General features: G+C 51.9%; 2 protein-coding genes and 1 long non-coding RNA gene across 11 annotated transcripts in view; 2 read left to right on the forward strand and 1 right to left on the reverse strand.

The window, feature by feature from the left end:
- ECE2 (endothelin converting enzyme 2) overlaps positions 1-21,098 on the forward strand; it is a 32,716-nt gene that overhangs the window by 7,212 nt on the left and 4,406 nt on the right. The window contains exons 1-12 of one of the 9 annotated variants that reach the window (XM_072807621.1): positions 11,188-11,206; positions 11,316-11,448; positions 12,128-12,214; positions 12,544-12,679; positions 12,885-13,100; positions 13,561-13,685; positions 13,771-13,917; positions 14,081-14,146; positions 17,490-17,678; positions 18,597-18,739; positions 19,126-19,240; positions 20,513-20,713. In XM_072807621.1, the coding sequence (XP_072663722.1) occupies positions 12,128-12,214; positions 12,544-12,679; positions 12,885-13,100; positions 13,561-13,685; positions 13,771-13,917; positions 14,081-14,146; positions 17,490-17,678; positions 18,597-18,739; positions 19,126-19,240; positions 20,513-20,713 (1,425 nt within the window). In that variant the 5' untranslated portion in view covers positions 11,188-11,206; positions 11,316-11,448. Of the gene's footprint in view, positions 1-11,093; positions 11,207-11,267; positions 11,449-11,758; positions 11,889-12,127; positions 12,215-12,543; positions 12,680-12,884; positions 13,101-13,560; positions 13,686-13,770; positions 13,918-14,080; positions 14,147-17,489; positions 17,679-18,596; positions 18,740-19,125; positions 19,241-20,512; positions 20,714-21,098 lie in introns of those variants that run through there. The other 8 variants (XM_072807618.1, XM_072807619.1, XM_072807617.1 and 5 more) reach the window with 8 other exon arrangements.
- CAMK2N2 (calcium/calmodulin dependent protein kinase II inhibitor 2) lies at positions 437-2,735 on the reverse strand. The gene is made up of 3 exons (XM_072807631.1): positions 2,350-2,735; positions 1,402-1,474; positions 437-1,172 (listed from the first exon to the last, which is right to left on the reverse strand). Exons 1-2 carry the CDS (start codon positions 2,516-2,518, stop codon positions 1,404-1,406), a joined length of 240 nt encoding a protein of 79 aa, XP_072663732.1. The 5' UTR covers positions 2,519-2,735; the 3' UTR covers positions 437-1,172; positions 1,402-1,403.
- Positions 3,090-6,495, forward strand: LOC140622103 (uncharacterized). Its single transcript, XR_012021808.1, has 3 exons — positions 3,090-3,223; positions 3,500-3,808; positions 4,319-6,495. It is a non-coding gene; the product is annotated as an uncharacterized lncRNA (long non-coding RNA).

The raw sequence follows: 21,098 nt of genomic DNA on the forward strand, positions 1-21,098 counted from the left end.
CAGGTTTCTGGTTTCCTTCTTGGGTTCCTCAGTTTTTTTCCTAGTACTAAACCACCAGTGATCATCCCCTGGGGCAAAGCTTAGCATGACCCCTCCACATGCCAGCCAGACTTCAAGACCTGTATCCCTGGGTCCTGTTACTGACCCCCATTCAACCTGGATTTATTCACAGGAGGCTGCAGACTTTGAATCAAGATTGTGTTATGCTTCTAATCTCAGCTCCAACTCGAGCCTCTTATCCTGGTTAGATTATGTATTTACCCAAGGAAGCTACATTGTAATGTTCTCAGGCCAGGCTGGCCTACCTGTTTACTTGGCAACTTCTTCCTTGCCAGCAACATGCACCTGAGATTCCCAAGAATCTGCCCCCTCCCCAAAAGGGATTGGAGCCATTTTGGCCTGGCTCCTGAGCAGACCAAAACAGTGGTCACACACACACAGGGAGGTCTGTGTTTATTCACACACTCCTGGTACAGTGAGGATGGAGGAACATTTACAAAGGACACCCCTGGGTTGAAAACATCTCCAGGGCCACAGGTGTCATCCAAAGGTGCAGAGCAGTCCTCACTTGGGTTCCCAGGGGCAGGATGCAGGGGTCCAGAGTAAAATCAGCCCTGGGCCCTTGGAAGGTGATATCTTGAGAGGAGGGGTCTGCCAGAGTCGCCTGGGGTCAGGCCTGGGCAGACTGGCCATGTGGTTGGTTACCATGTTGGGGGCTTGTTCCATCTCAGACTCAACACCCATCCTATCTGCCAGGCGCAGAAGAGCGTGGCCGAGACTGGGCGGAGGGGGGAGGGCATGAACCATGAGGGGAGCCAGTAAACAAAGAGTCGGATATAAAAATACAAATGTGCTGAGGAAGTCCCTTAGAAAGAGGCTGAGGCTGGGGTCACGCCAGACAGGGGTGGGAGTGAGGGAGCGGCCTGGAGGGCTGGGCTCAGGTGGGTGGGAAGCTCATGCAAATACGCAGCCAAACATCCCTGGCTGCGCGCGCGGTTCGACACCGGCCGGCAGCCGGCTCTGCAGACCAGACCGGCCGGAGAGGGGCGGGGCAGGGGAGCCGTGCGGGAGGGGGCGGGTCGGGGGCTGAGAGCCGCGGGTCTCTGTGTCCGTTCCGGTGTGCGGGGTGGGGCTGCGGCCCGAGGTTCTAAAGTGCATGAGCGCGGCGGCGGGCTCCGGGCCGGTCCGCGCCGCCGCCACCGCCGCCGCCGTGGTGCTGAAGCGGACAGCTCCGGAGTGCCAGGCGGCGGCGGCAGCGACTCCAACCCGAAGGCGGCGCGGCCCTGCAGCCCCCGCCCGCGGGCGCCTGGGCCGGGGCGGGGGGCGCCGGCAGCCGCATAGCCGGCTCGCGCTCCTGGCCGCTGCGGGGCTGGGCCCGGAGCCCGCCGCCCGAGCCGGCGCGTCTACACTCCGGACGGCGGCTTCTCCCCCATCCCCTTCAGCACGTCGTCTATCCGGTCATCCTCGATCACCACTGCGCAGGGAGAAAGCGCGTCAGCCGCGCGGCCTCGGGGGGCAGCGGCGGCGAGAGCGGGCCCCGCGTCCTCGCGCCCCGAACAGCTACTTGCGGTGGCCCAGTGACGCCCCTCGGACGCCCGTGCCTCAGTGCCCTCCCCATCGGAATTCCAACGACTCGACCCTCCGCCGAGCCCAGCTCCCACAGGCCCTCCTCCCCTCCCGATGGAGGAACGCCCCCTCTTCCAACCAGCAGTTCAACCTCCCAGTCCAAACCCTCCCGCCACCTGAGCTCTCCTCCATCCGAGCTGATCATCCTTTTGCTCCTGGGAGCCCCTTCTTCGACAGACCCCCTTCTCCAACAGAATCTTCAGCTAGTGCAGCCCTCTGCCCACCCTCACCCTCTCGCCGCTTGAACCTCTCTCTTCCGATCCTGGCACCAACAGAGCCCCCTCCCCAAGCAAGCAACGAGGGCAACCGAATCCCCAGCCCCTCTGTCCTCTCTCCAGTCGGACGTCCCTTCCCACCCGAAGGTTCTTCCGAAGCATCCACCGACTCAGCCTTTGATCCTGAAGAAGCGGCCCGTCGCCCCACGTTCCCACTTCGGGCAGCCCCAAATGCCCCGGCCGGCCCCTCCCCCTTGCCCAGGTGTCAGGGCTCTACTTCCAGAGGTGGCGAGCATCGAATCCGGGGCACTGCGTTCCCGGGAGAGGGGAAGAGAGGGACACAAGACTGCAGCGGGGACACCCCCCCCCCCCGAAACCCCGGCCGGCGAGCGGCTGGCTGCGCTGGTCTGCGGCAAGAGCTGCGGGCGCTTGGCGGGGAACGGCAGCCGGGGGGCGCCCGGCGAAGGGTTTCTGGGTCAAGCGGCGACTCCGGGCCCCGGCCGCATACCTCTCTTGGCTCGGCCGATCTGGCCCAGCTTAGGGGGTCGCTTGGCTTGGTTGCCCGCGAAGAAGGAGTTGGTGTCCTGCAGGCGGCAGCTGAAGGAGAGATCGGAGCCCTCGGGATCGGCGGCGAAGCGGCCCATCTTGTCCTCACTGTAGGGCAGGATCTCGGACATGGCGGGCGCGGGGTGGGCGCGGGACTGCGGCGGGGCGCGGGCGGCGGGCTAGCTGCCGGACCGGCCCTAGCTCAGCAGGGGAGCCGGCGGAAGGATGAAGTCATGCAGCATCCGGGGCTGCGGAGCCAAGCGGGGCCTCCTCCCCCGCGCCTCCGCCTCCCGGGCCGCTGGGCAGGCGGCGGCGGCGGCGGCGGAGGTGGTGACGGGGACCGGGCGGGGGCGGCGCGCGGGGGGCGGGGGTGGCGGCGGCGGCAGGAGCGGAATGACGATGAGCGCCCGACTGCCGCAGAGCGCGGCAGGCGGGGCGCGGGGGAGGTGGGGCGGGCATCGGCCGGGGGAGAGAGGCGGGGCGGGGGTGGGGGGAGCGGACCGGAGCGCGCCCTGCACTCCCCCGGGGGCCGGCAGCGTTCGTGGGAGGGTCCTGCCCGAGGCGGGAGTGGCGGCTGGACCGTGGTGCGGGCCAACGGGTGCAGGATCTGGCTGCGAGAGGCGGGCCTGGGGAGCGCGGGGCGGGAGGAGGGTCTGGCCGGGAGGCTCCCGGGGGCGAGGGAGGGGGACTGGCGACGGGAGAGGGGCGGGGCCGCAAGCCTGGCGTCTGGGCAGCATTCAAAAGAGGAGACCCCGGAAACGCGCCGGAGGGGAGGTCCCGTACGGGTCCGGTGTGCTCAACTGTGCGAACCCGCGGACGTGGGAATGGCTCAGGCGGTGGGTGGTGTCGCCGCCGTTGGCGCGTCTGTGTCGGATTGGTCTTCGGGTCTTACACTGTTTCTATGGAGCGTTTCTTCGCGCGTCTGCGTCTGGCTGCCTAGCCCTCAGTCTCTCTCTCGTGTGTATCTGTCCCTGCGCCCCGCGTCTCTTTGTGTCAGTCTACTTCTGCTTCTTAGAAGTGTCTCTGCCTTTCTGGATGGCTCCACGCCTGGACCCGCTCCCTACGCGTTACTGTTACCGTTTCCTGAGTCTGTGTATTTCGGTCTCTCCTAGGACGGATCTCGGTAACTGGGCCGACGCGCGCGCACCAGAATAGACCCCCACCCCCGCTGCCGGCGCCGAAACCCGGGCGCCCGGGGGCCCCGCGTCCCGCAGTTCTCCCGGCCCCGGAGGCTCCCGAGGCTCCGAGGCTCCCGAGGCTCCCGAGGCTCCCGAGGCTCGGGCTGCGCGCGCCGTGTAGGAGGAATGAATGGCGGCGTCGCGGGGGGCGCCCTGGCCGCAGGTGACGCGGGGAAGCCCGGAGCGCCTGAGGACGCGGCGCGCGCCCGTGGGCATCCGGAGGTGCAAGAGGAGGGACGGAGGGTACGCCCGCCCGCGTTGCGGGGCCTCACGTGACCGTTCCCGCGGCCCCTACCGGGGAGCGCCCCCTTCCCTCCCCTACCCCCAGCTGGCCGTCAGCGGCAGCGTCACCTGCTTGCTTGCACGCAGGGGCTCTGGCGCAATCACTGGCCTTGGAGGTGGGGGGGGAGGTCCCACACTTGGCGTAGCTGACGACAGCAATGATGAGGACGATAATCCTCCCGTACATTGTGCATACCTGAGGCGAAGGGGTCTCCACTGTCCCTGAAGCGCTTTATCTCCTTCCCTCCAAATCACGCAGTTAGTGAAACTGCCTGGTGCTGCTGAGTCTCCATCCTCTAACAACTCCTCCCCGAGTGTTAGTCCCAGGGATGCGGAGGCTAACGCCGTGGGGGCTGCCCCCAGGGACCAGGACTGGCGGCGGGAGCGGTTCCACTTAACGTGGCCTTGAACGGAAGGCCCAATAATTATAGTTTTTATTTTTTTTAAGATTTATTTATTTATTCATGATAGACATAGAGAGAGAGAGGCAGAGACACAGGAGGAGGGAGAAGCAGGCTCCACGCCGGGAGCCCGACGCGGGACTCGATCCCGGGACTCCAGGATCACGCCCTGAGCCAAAGGCAGGCGCTGAACCACTGAGCCACCCAGGGATTCCCCCCTGCCCATTATTATAGTTTTTAAAAGTACATTCATTTTGGGGTGCCTGGCTGGCTCAGTCAGTGGGGTGTGCGACTCTTGATCTCAAGGTTATGGGTTCCAGCCCCATTTTGGGTGTAGCGATTACTTAAAAATAAAATGTTTTTTTTTTTTTTTTAGATTTTATTTATTTATCCACGAGAGACACACACACAGAGAGGTAGAGACACAGGCAGAGGGAGAAGCAGGCTCCATGCAGGGAACCCGACGTGGGACTCGATCCTGGGTCTCCAGGATCATGCCCTGGGCTAAAGGCGGCGCTAAACCGCTGAGCCACCCGAGCTGCCCTTAAAAATAAAATCTTAAAAAAAATTCATTCACTTACTCTTGTAATATTTTAGGAAAATACAGAAAATCGCATGAAATCTTTGATAGATATCCTTCCACACTTTTCTGGTCATTTGCATGATGTACATACCTCTCTGAACCTCTATGTTCTAGTCTGAAGCATTAGAGACGATAGAACCTACATGAAGGACAGTTTTGTAGATGAAATTGTTGTCCTGATGTGAAGTGGGTTGACTCAGGAGGTAATGAGCTGCCCCTCACTAAAAGTGCTAAAGGAAAGGTGAGAATTCTTGACAAGGATGAGCTAAGCCCTGAGTGGGGAATAGAGATTGTTCTCTTTTCTACTCCCAGAGTGGAAAGGTTGAAGAAATGACCATTTAACTTGGAATCCATTTGGTGAGCTCCTTCTTAAATAATCTTATTCCTGTCCCTGCTGTGTGTGGTAGGTCATGATTAAAGCAAAAGACCTGGAGGATCCCTGGGTGGCTCAGCAGTTTGCTGCCTGCCTTCGGCCTGGGGCATGATCCTGGGGTCTTGGGATTGAGTCCAGCATCAGGCTCCCTGCATGGAGCCTGCTTCTTCTATCTGTGTCTCTGCCTTCTCTCTCTCTCTCTCTCTCTGTGTGTGTGTGTGTGTCTAATGGATAAGTAAATAAAATCTTTATTAAAAAATAAAGCAAAAGACCTAACTGCAAAATTGTAAAGGTACAGAATTATATAAGCTACATCTATGTTGTAAAAATGCAGTGTGGGGGGGGGGGTCTTTAAGTTGTGATCCTCTACTTAAAATTCAGAAGTTCTGCATCACTGTCCATGAGATGAAAATTCATTTTTACAGATAAAATGAAATTAATTTTGTTTGGAGTTTTGTGACAGTGCATTGAATTTCTCAACTGAAAGTCTCTCAAAACCTAGTGGGCTTGATCCATACGTTCTAAACGGAATACCATGCTCTTTGACAGTTGAGTAATAGCACTTTTATTCAGGTGGAAACTTTAGGCCTGTGTAGTGGGTTGAATAGGGGCCCCCCTAAAAGTTCCACCTAAAAGTTGCTACCTGGAACCTCGGAATGTAACCTTATTTGGAAATAGGATCTTTGCAGATATAATTAGGTATTTTAATTTTTTCTTTACATTTATTTTGGCTATTGACTTTGAGATGTAATTACCTAAATTAAGAGGAGGTCATCCTAGATTAAAGTGGGTCTGAAATCCAGTCACTGATGTTTTTATAAGAGGACAGATGCACAAACACACACACACAGGGAAGAAGGCTATGTGAGGAAGGAGAGGAAGGGGAAGTAGGCGTTCCTACAAGCCAAGGAACACCAAGGATTGCTGGTAGCCTCAAGAAGCTGGAAGAGGTAAGGAAGGATTCTTTCCTAGAAACTTCCAGAGAGTACAGTCCTGCTGATACTCTGATTTTGGACTTTTCATCTTCAGAACTGTGAGAGCAAAAGCTTCTGTTGCTGTAAGCCACTCAGTTTGTGATGCTTTGTAACAGCAATCCTAGGAAACAAATGCAACCTGTTACAAATATTTTGGGGTCATCTTTTTACATCTCTTGCAATTATGTTTCTCCTTCCTTAAACTCTCTGGGGACCCTTTGCTCTCATCCTGTTGAAGAAAGGCCATACCAGGAGGGTATTTCTGGGACTCATTCTATTTAGCAGAGTCTGATAAATCACAAAAAGAATAAGGCCTATCTGGGGATCCCTGGGTGGCTCAGCGGTTTAGCGCCTGCCATTGGCTCAGGGCGTGATCCTGGAGTCCCGGGATCAAGTCCTGCATTGGGCTCCCTGCATGGAGCCTGCTTCTCCCTCTTCCTGTGTCTCTGCCTCTCTCTGTGTGTCTCTCATGAATAAATAAATAAATAAAAATCTTAAAAAATTAAAAAAAAAAGAATCTCCAAAGCCTGTCAAAATGTCACCAAATAATGACTATAAAGTGTGATTTTGTATATGGGGGAAAAGTATGCACACACACTGATGCATACACACCTATACATACACACATATACATGTCCTGTTTAGGTATGTAAATGCTTATAAAAGAAAGATCTGGAGGGACACATACAAAACTGTTAATGGCTTTCTCTGAGGATGGTACTGGAATCCTGGAATGTGGAATTTTATCTTTTTATTCTATATACTTATGGAGTATATTACTTTTGCAATATATTTTTTTAACCTTTTAAAACCAGTGATATAGTCTATTTACCAAACATCACACTCTGGTCCCAGACAAATCACTTCACTTAGAAGAAATAATACTAGTTAAGAATGCTGTTTAGAATCAAATCAAGGATCTCTCTTCTACCTGATGTGTGACTTTGGGAATGTTGAAAAGCTTCCCTGTGTCTTACGTTCCTCATCTATAAAATAGGGACAATGATACTGCTAAACTATATCTTACTGGGTCATTGTAAGGATTAAGTAAATAACAGGTAAAGTGCTTAGGTAAAATGCAGGACAATAGAATTGTTATCTATATACAGGAAAGCACAAAGAAGAAATTAAAAGTAATTTCATCATTAGATATATTAACATTTTGTTGCTGACCTTCCAATCTCTTTTTAAAAATCTGTGCTTTTAACTTTTTTTTACTTCACAAAATGAGATTTCTTAAAAACCCTTTTACTCTTTCACTTAATTCTATATGGAGAACATTTCCCCAGAGTGTTAACTCTTCTTTTTCATCCTTTGTAAATGTTACATTGTTATCCTATTGTATGGATGCTTGATTTATTCATATGGATGCTTGATTTATTCAACAAGACCTCTACTCTTTTTTTTCTTAAGTCATCTACTCTGTGTTTAAAGATTGATTTATTTATTTTAGACAGAGATACCTGGGGGAGGGGCAAAGGAGAGGGAGAGAATCCTTTTTTTTAAAGATTTTATTTATTTATCCATAGAGACACACATAGAGAGAGAGAGAGAGGCAGAGACACAGGCAGAGGGAGAAGCAGGATCCACACAGGGAGCCTGACATGGGACTCGATCCCAGGTCTCCAGGATCACACCCTGGGCTGCAGGCAGCGCCAAACTGCTGCGCCACCAGGGCTGCCCGAGGGAGAGAATCCTCTAGCAGACTTCCTACTGAGCCAGGAGCTTGAAGCAGGGCTCCATCCCAGGACCCTGAGATCATGACTCTGAAATCAAGAGTTGGTTGCTCGGGCAGCCCAGGTGGCTCAGTGGTTTAGTGCCTGCCTTCGGCCCAGGGGATGATCCCGGAGACCAGGGATCGAGTCCCACGTCAGGCTCCTGCTTCTCCCTCTGCCTGTGTCTCTGCCTCTCTCTCTCTCTCTCTCTCTCTCTCTCTGTGTCTTTCATGAATGGATGAATAAAATCTTAAAAAAAAAAATTGGTCGTTTAACCCACTGAGCCACCCAGGTGCCCCTGTTGGTTATTAGAGACAGTGCTGTGAAGAGTAAATGTTGTAGGGGAAAAAATGGCCCCAATATTTTGTAGCTCCTCCAATCAAGTAAATTCTATTTCTCCCTCCCTGAATCTGGGCTTGAGCATCTGACTTGTTTTGCCCAATAGGGACATTAGCAAATGTGGGGCAGGCAGAGGCTTGAAAACCGTTTATGTTTGTCCCGTTTTTTTGTTTGTTTGTTTGTTTCTGGGAATCCTGAGGCCACCATATGAAGGAGCCTAGGCTAGCCTACTGGAGAAGGAGACACCACATAGAGACAGGACCCAGTCATCCCGACTGAGGCCCAAACCACTGAGCTACATCATTCAGCTCTTGCTGAGCTGACCTGGAATTGAAGAATCACCCAATCAACCTGCAGTGCATAAGAAATAATGAATGTTTGCTATTTTAATCCACAAAGTTTGAGGAGGTTAGTTCTTCAGCAAAAGCTAACTAATATATACATCCTATGGATAATGATTATTTCCTGGACCGATTTCCCAGAATTAGACTTTCTGGTTCAGAGGATATATACTTACACCTTTTGATTCATATTGCCAAAAAAGTGATATCAATTTGTAAGCCTGCAACAATGTAGAGAGTGCCCATATATCCCATCCTTGTCAACACTGGACATTAATGTATCTTGTTATCTTCATGGCTAAATTTACATGGCTTGGGCAGCCCGAGTGGCTCAGTGGTTTAGCGCCGCCTTCAGTCCAGGGCATGATTCTGGAGACCTGGGATCGAGTCCCACATCAGGCTCCCTGCATGGAGCCTGCTTCTCCCTCTGCCTGTGTCTCTGCCTCTCTCTCTCTCTCTCTCTCTCTCTCTCTCTCTCTCTGTCTCTCATGAATAAATAAATAAAATCTTTAAAAAATTTTTAAAAAAATAATAAATTTACATGGCTTGTAAATTTAGCAGGTAAACCGTTATCTATTCCCTCTCAATTCACGATCACTTTAGAGGGGGGAAAACCCAAAAGAAAGAAATTATTCCTATAGGAAAAGAAGAGCAGAAAAAGATAGAGAAAAAATAATAGAATGAGAGAGGAAAAAAGAGGCAAAGATGATAAACACAGAGGAAAGAAAATGGAATTATAAAATAGAGCAAATTCCAAGTCTCTCATGCTAGGGTATTTAACATGTAGTTAGGAATAGTTATGAGCCTAATAAATGATTTGAATCAGGAAAGAGAATGGATAGAAAGGAAATATGCATTTAGGCCAAGCCTAGTGAAACTGAGAACACCATAAAACTACGTACCAGGCTCTCTCCTATGTGGCTGCATGTAATTATCACAGCAACTCTCCAAGACACTGGTGATTGTTCCCATTTTACAGATGAAGAAAATTAAGGGTCTGAGCTTTCAAGTAACTTGGTAAAGATCATACAGCTGATCAAGAATTGAGCCCAGATTTCAGTCCAAGTCTGTCTGGCTTGAGAACTGATGTTCTCCCCTCACTGTTCCAGAGAAAATGTGCCAGAAGACTAGCAACTAATGTTGGGAGGAAGTATATCCTCCTTTTGATTCATGTTGACAAAGTTCTCTCCAGAAAGCAGTCAGACTGCCTGGATTTGAATCCCAGCTCGGCTACTTACTAGCCATGTGACTCTTAGCCTCTCTAAGCCTCAGTTTCCTCATCTGTAAAAAAGCTTCATACCATGAGATGTAAAGCACTTAGACAGTGGCTGGCATATGCTAGAGTGCTATAAGCTTGCTATTTTCCTTATGTCAAGGAGCCATAAGGACTATTTCTAATGCACCTGTTGTCAGGAAGTCCTTACATAGTAGGACTATGGTACACTCGCACGGTCATGCCGTGGTGGAATTTCCCATGGGCCAAGACTGCCCCTGCTGCCACATCTCCTTTCATCCACTCCTGGGGGTGATAAGGGACAAGGGGAAGAGGTAAGTGCTGTGATGCCACACTGTCATCAGAGTGAACACGAACAGCTCCAGAAACTTGTTCCAAGTAGATATCCCAGTAAGACCCCAGTATGGCTGAATGTGAAAACTTCTTGCTCAGGGAACCCCTAACTGACCTAGAACCCATCTACCTGGAGGAAATAGAACAGCCCCTTACAATTCTCATTTCTATCTACAGGATTTTAACAATAACACAAAAATAGCAGCTCACACATTGAGTGCCCTTTATGTGTCAGACACTGTCCTTTGACAAGGGTGCTATTCTTACTTAAATTTTACAAGTGAGGACATTGAGTTTGAATCCAGAATTCATCCTACCTATAACACTGTACTGTCTCCTATTTGAGAACATGTAATTGGTGTGTGTGTGTGTGTGTGTGTGTGTGTGTGTAATTGCCAAATAAAACATTCTCAACCTGATTGATTCATTATCCACCCTTTCTCAACCACAAGAGCAGCCCATGTTAGAATCTCATGCAGCAGGCTGAGGACTGGGGTGAGTGCTGAGAAATGGATTATGGATTTGCCACCATTCTGAGCCTTCTCAGGTCAAATTCATGTAGTCGGTTGGGGAAGAAGGAGGTGGATCAGGCACTTTTTTAAAAACTGTGGCAACAAACACTAGGCTCTCTTCAGTGCAGCAGACTGCAACACCACCAGGCCTGATTAAGGAATGACAATATGGAAGGCAGATGGCAGATGCATAGATGCCACGCTATTGCCTTTCAGTTAAATATTGCTTGGGTTTTTTTTTTTTTTTTTCTTGTAAACCTCCCAAATAAAATGCTTTGCTTTCCTCAAGTTAGAAGTGTTAACACGTCTTTTCTTTAAATATCTGTGCATGGCTGTTTTTTTCCCTGCCAATTTGTCACCATCTGTAACCCTCCTTTTGTGAGATGATCTGATGACAACAATTATCTTGAGGAGTAAAAGTGCAATCTTGAAGCAACATGTAAGAGTAGAGTCAGAGTGTGGGTTACGCGTGTGCTGTACATGTGTGCCGTGTGAGTACAGCAGGACAGTGCAGTGTGTGTCGGCTCTGGGTGCCTTGTAGAGGTGTATACATGGTGAGTGTGCAGTGCGTACACTGTGCATGTGTGTCTTGGGGGGGTGGGGAACCATGTGTTGGGCTGAGTGCCTGCCTGTGCACTTTGGGTCTGCGTGCTCTCTGGGTAGATTCCGTGTGGACGCCCTGTGTGTGGGTCGCCCCCGGTTGCTGCTCCGCATGTGCTGGCTGAAGAGGTGCTGAAGAGGTGCTGTGTGAACTGCTGGGGGCAGATGCTCCTCCGGAGAGCGTAATTTCCTAAAGGTGCTTAAAGGGGGTGGGGAGGGCCTGCAACTTGGGGAACTGGGCCAAGAAATAGCACCAGGGGTTGGGCCTGGTTCAAAGGCATGGAAAGGACGGGTGGCTTGCAAGAGGGTGTTGCCGGGAGCCGGGCAGGCTGATCCCGAAGGGCAGGGGGGTCCCGGCGCGGGCGCAGGGCGGGCGGCGGGCGGCGGGCGGCGGGCGGCGGCAGGAGCGCTCCTCCCCGCGCCTTCCCCCCAGCCCGGGCGCGGCGCCGCGGCCGGAGGGGGCCGGGCCGGCGGGGGCGGCGGCGATGGCGGGCGGCGGCGGGGCCGGGCCGGGGGCTGGGGCGGGGGGCTGAGGCCGCGGCCTGGGCGAGGGCCGGCCGCCGGGAGCCCCAGGGTGCCGCGCGCCCCTACTCCACCATGAACGTCGCGCTGCAGGAGCTGGGCGGCGGCGGCAACGTGAGTAGGGGCCGCGGCTCGCGGAGAGGACCGGGCGGAGGGGCTGAGGCCGAGGGGCCGAGAAGGGCCCGCGAGCCGGAGGGGGCGCGGGTCGGAGGGGCCCAGGCCGCGGGGGCGGCCGGAGAGAGGGGTCCTCCCCGCAGACAGGAGGGGCCCGGCCCGGCCAGGGGCACCGGGCAGGGCCGCGGGCAGAGGGCCCTCGCGGCCTGACCCCGCGGGCGCCCCCGACTGTCTGGCAGATGGTGGAGTACGAGCGGACCACGCTGCGGGAGGAAGACGCACCTGAGACCCCCGTAGAGGGCGGGGCCTCCCCGGACGCCGTGGAGGTGGGCAAGGGGCTCCCCGTTTCTCAAGGCCCCAGCCCTGCCGTGCCGCCGGCAGACCCGGGAGCTCTGGGCTGCCCCAGAGGGTCCCCTGCCCCCAGCTCGGCTTCGTCTCTGGCCTCCGCGCTGGAACTCTGCTGAGGCCATCGGAAGCCATGACGCTGCACTAAGCAGGCTCAGGGCTTGACTCAGGCTGCCTCCTTGCCCCTGTGCTCAAAGTTAAGCCCTTCAGCGTCTTTGCTCCATGGCTTTGGAAACCCTTTGGGAGGACTTCTGTGATGGTGGATCCCCCCCGGCAGCTTGCTAGCTCGCTGTCACCTTGTGTTCCCTAGGTGGGATTCCGGAAGAGGACAAGAGACTTCTTGGGCTCGCACACCCAACTGGAGCTGGTCTTAGCCGCTGTCTCTCTACTGCTGGCTGCACTGCTACTGGGCTGCTTGGTGGCTCTGGGGGTCCAGTACCACGGGGGTAGGTAGCACCAGTCCTCCAAGCCGTGGGGGCTCTGGGGGCTCCAGGGCCACTAAGATTTTCTCTGGTTTGGCCAGTCTTCCCCCCAGCTTTTCTCTCTCCTCCCAATCTTCTTATTGTCATGGCCCTTCCCAAAGCATTTGCTTCTCTCAGACCCAATGACAGCCTCCCAACCCCACCCCCCACTCCGTGTCCCCTGCCACAGACCCATCCCACAACACCTGCCTCACAGAGGCCTGCATTCGAGTAGCTGGAAAGATTCTGGAGTCCCTGGACCGCGGGGTGAGTCCCTGTGAGGACTTTTACCAGTTTTCCTGTGGTGGCTGGATTCAGAGAAATCCTCTGCCCGATGGGCGTTCTCGTTGGAACACCTTCAACAGCCTCTGGGACCAAAACCAGGCCATACTGAAGCACCTGCTTGGTGAGTGGGGCTGTCAGGGAGGCATTGTGCCAAGTCAATGTCATGCCTGGAACAGGGCTTTGCATTTAGATCTTCAGTAAATATCCACGACTGAATGAACAAGTGGATGACCACAAACACTCCTGGGGCAGGCGATGCAGAGAGCAGGGGGATCCTGAGAGGTGGAGATGGGTTCGAGGGGACAGACCTCTGAGTATATAATGAAGGGACTCCACTCTGCACTCTGCTTGGATCACTGTTGAGGTGTTGTGGGCCTGAGGGAGTCTGTAGTGCTTAGAGATCTTTGAGGGTTTCCATGGACAGGGGAGAGGAAGTCATTCTTTGTTGTTCAGATGATCTTCCTGGGTCTACATTAGGAGGACTGCCCCGTAGCAGGGCAAGGAGAGGGACCAAGCGAAGGCCCAGGACCCCTTTTGGCAGTTAGCATAGTTACCAACTGGACCTGTGTTCTACCCCACAGAAAACACCACCTTCAACTCTACCAGTGAAGCTGAGCGGAAGACACAGCGTTTCTACCTCTCCTGCCTGCAGGTGGAGCGGATCGAGGAACTGGGAGCCCAGCCACTGCGAGACCTCATTGACAAGGTAGGACCCCTGGGGGAGGTCAGGATAGGTCTTGGGAGAGGATGTGGCCCCTGTTGCCATAGTTTCCACTATGGTCTCTACTCAGATTGGTGGTTGGAACATTACCGGACCCTGGGACCAGGACAACTTCATGGAAGTGCTGAAGGCAGTAGCAGGGACCTACAGAGCTACTCCCTTCTTCACTGTCTACGTCAGTGCCGACTCTAAGAGCTCTAACAGCAATGTTATCCAGGTACCAGTTTGGAGAAGGGTTGGGAGGGACTTATTGACCATTTGCTGAGCCCAGACTCTCCTCCCCTATGACAGGCAGGCTGGGGTGGCTCCAGCCACCACCCCTGTCTGAAAGTCCAAGTGTGTGTTGGGGGAAGTCTCACTTCCTTGACTTGCTATTGCAGGTGGACCAATCTGGGCTCTTTCTCCCCTCTCGAGACTACTACCTAAACAGGACCGCCAATGAAAAAGTAAGGAGCATTCTCAGAACACCCAACCCCACCTCTCTGTTGGGCTGTGCTGATACTTGTTTACTTTTCCCTTTGCCCAGGGTCATTGTGGGGAAGGTGAGCCTGTCCTGTCACCTAGTGAGCCAACTGCCCTGCCTTCCTTCCTTCCTTCCTTCCTTCCTTCCTTCCTTCCTTCCTTCCTTCTTTCTTCCTTCACTCTTCCCTCCTTTCTTTCCCCCCTCCCTTCCAGCTTTCTTTCTCTCCCTCCTTTGTTTCTCTCTCTCCTTTCTTTCTTTCCTTATATTCCCTCTTCCCTTCTTTCATTCCTTGCCCTTATTCTTCTAGGACAACATTTTATAGGCGCCTATTGTGTGCCATGTGCAATGGGGGAATTCTGAGATGTACCTTCAGAACCACTGCCACACAGAGCTTTCAGTGTAGATGGGTTCATGGACCAAGATAGCTGAGAACAGGCTCAAAAGAGGGATCTTTAGGCCTCAGGAAAGACTCAGGTAGTTGGAGGTTTCCTAATGAGATTGCATCTGAGCAGGGCACTCTAGAATATCTAAGAGTGGGTGAGGCCTTGCGGGGTAATGAGAAGAGTTTAAATAAAATCTTGAAGAAGGAAAAGCTAAGTTATATTTGGACCATGAGAAGGGGTCCAGTTTGGCAAAATGTGGAGCTCAAAGTAGATGAGAAGCTGGACAGGTGGGTAAGAGTTAGCTGTGGAGGGGACCTGGAATGCCATACTGAGTTTATTGTAGAGGCCCCCAAGAGCTGTTGCATGCTCCAGAGCAGGAAGAGAGCAGCCCAGTAAGCAGTGCTTGGTGTGACAAGTTGATGCAAGTGAGGGAGCCTGCAGAGGAGTTGAGAGTCAGTAGTACTCTAGGCTCTGAGTCTGTTAGGGCCTGGATGTGGGAAGTGGCAGAGGGATGCAAGAGATATAATCAAGTGTAAATTGTGAGTTGTGGGGTAACTGGGGTATTCAAAGAGAGGAATAGAAGAAGGAAGGGATAAAGACAGAAGAGACTGTAAGTCTGAGTGACAGTGAGTTGAAGGAGTCTTTGGAGAACCAGGGATGCCCATAGGAAGAATCAGCTCAGAGCACGTTGGGGAGGAGGAGACAGTGTGACATCACAGGAAAAGGGCAGGTTTGGGGGTCAGACCTTGGTTTTTATCCTAGCCCTGCAGCTCCATGCAAATTGAAACTGTTTGTTAATCTGTAAAATGAGGATCATGACATTTACCTCCTATGGTGCTTATTTGGGGGAGTGGGTAGATACAAGCTTATGAAGACACTTAGGTAGTGGGAACCACTCATTTTGGATGTGTGATTGTGAGGTACCTGAGGAGGTCAGCAGGCAGTTGTGGAAGCTGGGTAAAGTCTTGGGGATGAGCCTGGAGGGAGCCGAGGGCTTGTGGGGCATCTCTTTAAAAACGCAGGCAAAGGCTTAGGAGAAGTGAGAGGCAGAGGAAGAATACAGAAGGGGAAGAAGGAGAGCCCTGAATTTTAAGGGCAGTGGGAGGAAGAGAGCCAGTGAGGTAGGCAGCCATCGAGTAAAACAACTGGGACAGTCCTTTATCCTTTCTTTGGTTCTCAAACACTGAGCATTCCTCAACCAGGCCCTCCTCCAGGCATGTGGTAAACAAGACATTGATTGCCTTTGCCCTCTAAGTGGGAGAGAAGACATGAAGTGGCACTGTGTACAGTTATCCTGGGACTGTCACAGAGGAGAAGTACAGCATCCCAAGACTGAGTGTCACAGGGAACCAGCCTAGTCCTAGGATAAGGGCAGGCTGCCATGAAGGGAGAGAGTTCAGGCAAAGGGAAGAACTTATGCAAACACTCTGAGGTAGGAAAGCATATAACCCATTGAGGGACCAGAGAGGGGGGAGAGGGGAGTGGGTGGGCCAAGTCCTTCTGGACAGGTATATAGATTCATAGTGTGCGTGAACACTGTGGATCAGATTTAGCATTTATCCGAAAAGGAGTGGCCTGAACAGATGTGTGGTTTAGCATCACCTGAGTCAGGAGAGGAGAGAATTTTGAGAAAGTAGGAGAAAACCACATGGTTCAACGATTGGGAATCAGTAGAAGAAAGCTTTAATTCAGCTCTCAGTGTGTTGCCGGTTGTCTCAAGCAGGAAGTCTGTGCCAGCATCTAAGGGAAGCTGTAGCATAAAAGGTTTACACAGGAGTAAAACAGGGTTCAGGAAAGCCTCAGTATAAGTCTTCAGCTAAAGGTAGGGAGAGAAAGGGTAAGTGAGGTATAGAGTAGAAGAGGAAATGGCCTTTGATGATTAAGGGAGCCCAGGGTGGGGCTTCAGGGCCAGAGTGAATAGTGATCCCTGGGAGGAGGGCCACAGGGAGCTGGTGCCAAGCAGTGCTGAGGGGCTGTCTGCAGGTTCTCATCCCTTCACTCAACAAATATTTGTTGAGCACCTACTATGTGCCAGATGCTGTGCTAGAGCCTGAGACTACAGTGGAGAACAGAGAAAGCAACCCCTATGTCACTTGAGCTCAAGTGTCAGCAGAGGCCGAAGCAACATGAGTTTGCACTGGATCCATGTAGTCCTGGAGCCTCAGTCCTGCAACTGCCAGGCCTGAGCCATATTTGGACTCTACCATTTGCTCATTTGTGATATGAGCCAAATCATGTAGCCTTCTCAAGCTTCTTTCCTCATCTGTGAAATGAGATGAATACCCACTTTATGGAGTCGCTGCGAGAGGGAAGAAAGCTGCATTACCTGTAGAGCCCCAGCAGAGCCGGATACATGTGTATACATGTGGTCATTATGTATTTCTTTTTTGCACTTTCCTCCTCCTTAGAGACTAGAAGGGAGCTGAGAAAGCAGCAAGGTTGAGGCCTGGCTGGATGGGAGACAGAAGGCCATTAAAGCCACCGTGGACTAAATTCCCCATGGGGTCCACTCAGCTGTTAAGTGAAGGCATGTGATCACTGAGATGCTGAAAAAATAGAAGGGCTTTAGGAAATGAGAAGGCAAAGCCGTGTGGGAAGCAGGTCCATCTATAGGACAAATATTTACAAGGTGCCTGTTCTGTGCGAGGCCTCATTCTAGCCCTTAGTGGTGGAGGGGTGAATAAGCTGCTGTAACTTAGAAGAGTGCTCTCTTGAACTTACCTTCTCCTTGAGGAAATAGATGATAATAAGTATACAAATAAATAAACAAGATCCAAGCAGATGGTGGCAGTATGACAGGAACAAAACAGGATTGTTCAAGAAAGTTTCTGGGAGGAGGGTCAGCAGAAGAGATGGTAAGCAGAGGTGGGGGCCAGAACAGACCCTCTCAGCCTCGGGCAGGATCTGTTGCTGGGCTCTGAGGATGACTCAGAGCCTTGACAGGTGCTTACCGCCTACCTTGACTACATGGAGGAGCTGGGGATGTTGCTGGGTGGACGGCCAACCTCCACACGGGAGCAGATGCGGCAGGTGCTGGAGCTGGAGATACAACTGGCCAACATCACAGTGCCCCAGGACCAGAGGCGCGATGAGGAGAAGATCTATCATAAGATGAACATTGCAGAGCTGCAGGTGGGGCAAGTGGGGGAACAGAGACAACTGGGGGGGACGGCCCCTGGAGCAGACCTCCCAGCTTTCCTTCCTGCTGTCTTCCCAAGGCAGCCAATCCTTTCCTCATTTGCTTGCTTTTCTGAGCTTTCCAGCTGCACTGTCACTATCCATTTTAGATCACCTCTCAGTAGGCCATTCCTTGGTCCCCTTTTATGTTGCTTGGGGATGAATAGAGGGATTATGTTAAAACTCTCTAACAATTTGCACAAGATGTCCACAAAACAATCAAAGGAAATTTGGAAGCATCTCCTGGAGGGCCCCTACTGTGCCAGGAATCAACCCTTTAGTTGGATTATGGAGAGGTTGGGTGAGGGGGGTTCTGAAGGAGAGACCAGTTATGTAGGGACTCTGGATGGGGTCAAGGGAGTGTTTTTTTTTTTTTTGTTTTTTGTTTTTTAAGATTTTATTTATTTATTCGTGAGAGACACAGAAAGAGAGGCAGAGACACAGGCAGAGGGAAGAGAATCAGGCTCCATGCAAGGAGCCCTATGTGGGACTCAATCCCGGGAATCCAGGATCACGCCCTGAGCCAAAGGCAGATGCTCAACCACTGAGCCACCCAGGCATCCTTCGAGGGAGTGTTTTATCAACTGTTGTAAAAATATTTTAGTATCTGTGCCCCAGCTGAATATTACATAGGATATTTTTTTCTTGTATAATAAATGATTGGGCTCCCAGATTGAGGAGCACTCAGGCCTGGAAAAGGATTTATTGCAGGAAGAGGCTACCAAGCTTCTTGTAGATGTTACCATGGCAATGGGAAGGGCTCCCAGGCTTCCGTATATCAATGGGGGAAGGGTCTGCTGGAAGCCAGGCGGGCAGGCAAGGAGGCTTGAGATTTTGTTGTTGTTGTTGTTGTTGTTGTTGTTGTTGTTGTAGGCCCTGGCACCCTCTGTGGACTGGCTGGAGTTTCTGTCTTTCTTGTTGTCACCGCTGGAGCTGGGTGACTCTGAACCTGTGGTGGTGTATGGAACGGATTATTTGCAGCAGGTGTCAGAGCTCATCAACCACACAGAGCCAAGGTTGGGGAGAGCCCAAAGTGTGGGAGGTGGGGCTCAGAGCTCCACGCAAGTCCAGGCAGGGACCGGGCATGGGGTACTGGCACAATCAAACACAGAGCAGCATTTGACAAGGTCCTGGACCTACCAAACATCAAAAGAGAATGTTTGCAGGCTATTTCCCTAGCCTGCGCCTTCAGGGGCCCCACTTAAGCTCTTTATTCCCACACCTTGCTCCAAACTGACTTCTGCAGGCAGGTGTGTGGTCCCAGGGTGAGAGAGAGAGGGATTCTGGGACAGCTCCTATATATGCCTCTCAGGACTTCTGTTGCCTCCGCATTTGTGGAGCAGGTTTGGGGTGGAAGTGGTACCCCACCTGCCCTTTCCTTATGTTCTGGTCTGGATGCCAGTGTCCTGAACAATTACCTGATTTGGAATCTGGTACAGAAGACAACCTCAAGCCTGGACCACCGCTTTGAATCTGCACAGGAGAAACTGCTGGAGACTCTCTATGGCACCAAGAAGGTGGGATTTCTGATTCTGTCCCCGCCTTCCATACAGCCTAGCTGGTGCTGCACACCTACTGTGTGTCAAACACCATTTGCCTCATGGTAGAGTGTGGAACAAAGGTGTAGGAATCAAGATGACTCGGGTTGTAATTCCAAGTCCTCCATTTATTGGCCTCTGGGATCTTGGGTGTGTCACCTCTCTGACACTCCGTTTCCTGGTGTATGAAATAAGAATAGCTTGCAGGGTGTCTTTAGGACTGGGCTGATGAAAGTGGGGCACCAGTGCATCATATGCAAAGGCACTCAGCTTTGACAGTGATGGTTAAGAAGATGAGTAAATGTAGTTCTTAGTTTCAAGATGCCCCAGTAAGTTTAGGAGATGTATACAAACATTGTGTTTTAGGGTGATAAGGGCTCACGTTGTGTGAAAGACCTTTGTGCTACAGAACAGAGTAAAGGATATAGTACACCCTACTTAGGAGAGGGACAGGCATCAGGACTGTCTTTTATGAAGAGGTGACATTTGAAGAATTAGTTTACCAAGGGAGCAAGGGAAAAGAGCATTCTAGGTAGAAAGAACAGCATGTGCAAATTCCCAGAGGCCAGGAACACCATAGGTTTGCATATGTTCTGTTATGAGCTGGAGAACAGGCCACCTGAGAGGCCGAGGGTGGTGAGGTCAGCCTGGGGCAGTCCAGGGAAGGGACCGGAATGCTCTGTTAAGAAATCGGGCCTTGATTCTTTCAATAACGGGGAACCATCGGATGATTTTAAGCAGAATAACCCAATTAGATTTATGTATTGGATGATCTTTCCGGCAGCTAAATGGAAGATAGAGGGGAGCGGCAGGGGAGGGGGATGAGAATGAAGTCAGAGTGTCTAGTTATGAGGTGACTGCAATCTTTGGGCCAGAAATGTTAGTGTTGAGGGCAAGAAAGTAGTGGAGGGATGGACAGAGAGAGGACCAAGAGGTCGAGGTAGTAGACATGGTGATAGATTGAATGTGGGGGTAGGGAAATGGAGGAAGCTAGTGACTTGTGGGTTTCTGGCACAGGGGATTGATTGGTTATAAGACTGGGATATGGAGCTGAGCAAAAAAACTTCTGGACCCCAGTGGGCCTCTTAGAAACTTAAGAGGAGAAGAGCACTGAGCACAGAGTGGGGAGCACACATGTTCCTCCTGGTGTTTTGCTGCTGGAGTTGGTACACTTTTCAGTTTTGCCCTTTATCTTCTCTGGAGTCTACGGGAGAGACGACAGCACCTGAAACTCAGGTTTCCATTGCTCAGAGCCGAGAGGGCTGGCCCCAGAGAAGAGAAAGGCCCTCAGACTGGAGAACAGAGCTATCTCTGGGAGGCCTGGCTCTTTGTCCCTTACAGTCCTGCATGCCAAGGTGGCAGACCTGCATCTCCAACACGGACGACGCACTTGGCTTCGCTTTGGGCTCCCTCTTTGTGAAGGCCACGTTCGATCGGCAAAGCAAGGAAATTGTGAGTTTTCAAAGTTCTTCCAACCCTACTCCTTGTTTTAGTTAAAATCCACTGTTCATTCATGTGTACAAGAAGCGAGGGGGAAGAACTGAAAGGAAATTCATCAATAAATGAACAGTAATTACTTTTTGGGTGGCATTTTGTCCTTTACATTTCTCTGTATTTTCCAAATGTTCAACAATGAGTTTATGTTGCTTATAGAATTAGGAAAACAAGATTTACTTATTAGGAGATGCTAACGAATATGCTTAAAGTATTATCTGCAAGGATGTTTCTTGCAGTGTGGTTTATAATAGGTGGAAATGAAAACAGCTTAAACGTCTAATCATAGGGACTAGAAGAAAGATTGTGGTTAGGGAGGATTATGAGGCAGCCTAAAACTCAT

The sequence above is a fragment of the Canis lupus genome, chromosome 31, assembly GCF_048164855.1.
Source record: "Canis lupus baileyi chromosome 31, mCanLup2.hap1, whole genome shotgun sequence".
In the NCBI taxonomy this organism is placed as follows: domain Eukaryota; kingdom Metazoa; phylum Chordata; class Mammalia; order Carnivora; family Canidae; genus Canis; species Canis lupus.

Coding starts and splice junctions, on each gene's coding strand:
- CAMK2N2 (XM_072807631.1), bottom strand. CDS start 2,518: ATGTCCGAGATCCTGCCCTACAGTGAGGACAAGATGGGCCGCTTCGCC. Junction 1,475..2,349: donor GATCGGCCGAGCCAAGAGAG/GTATGCGGCCGG, acceptor CTCCCTGCGCAG/TGGTGATCGAGGATGACCGG.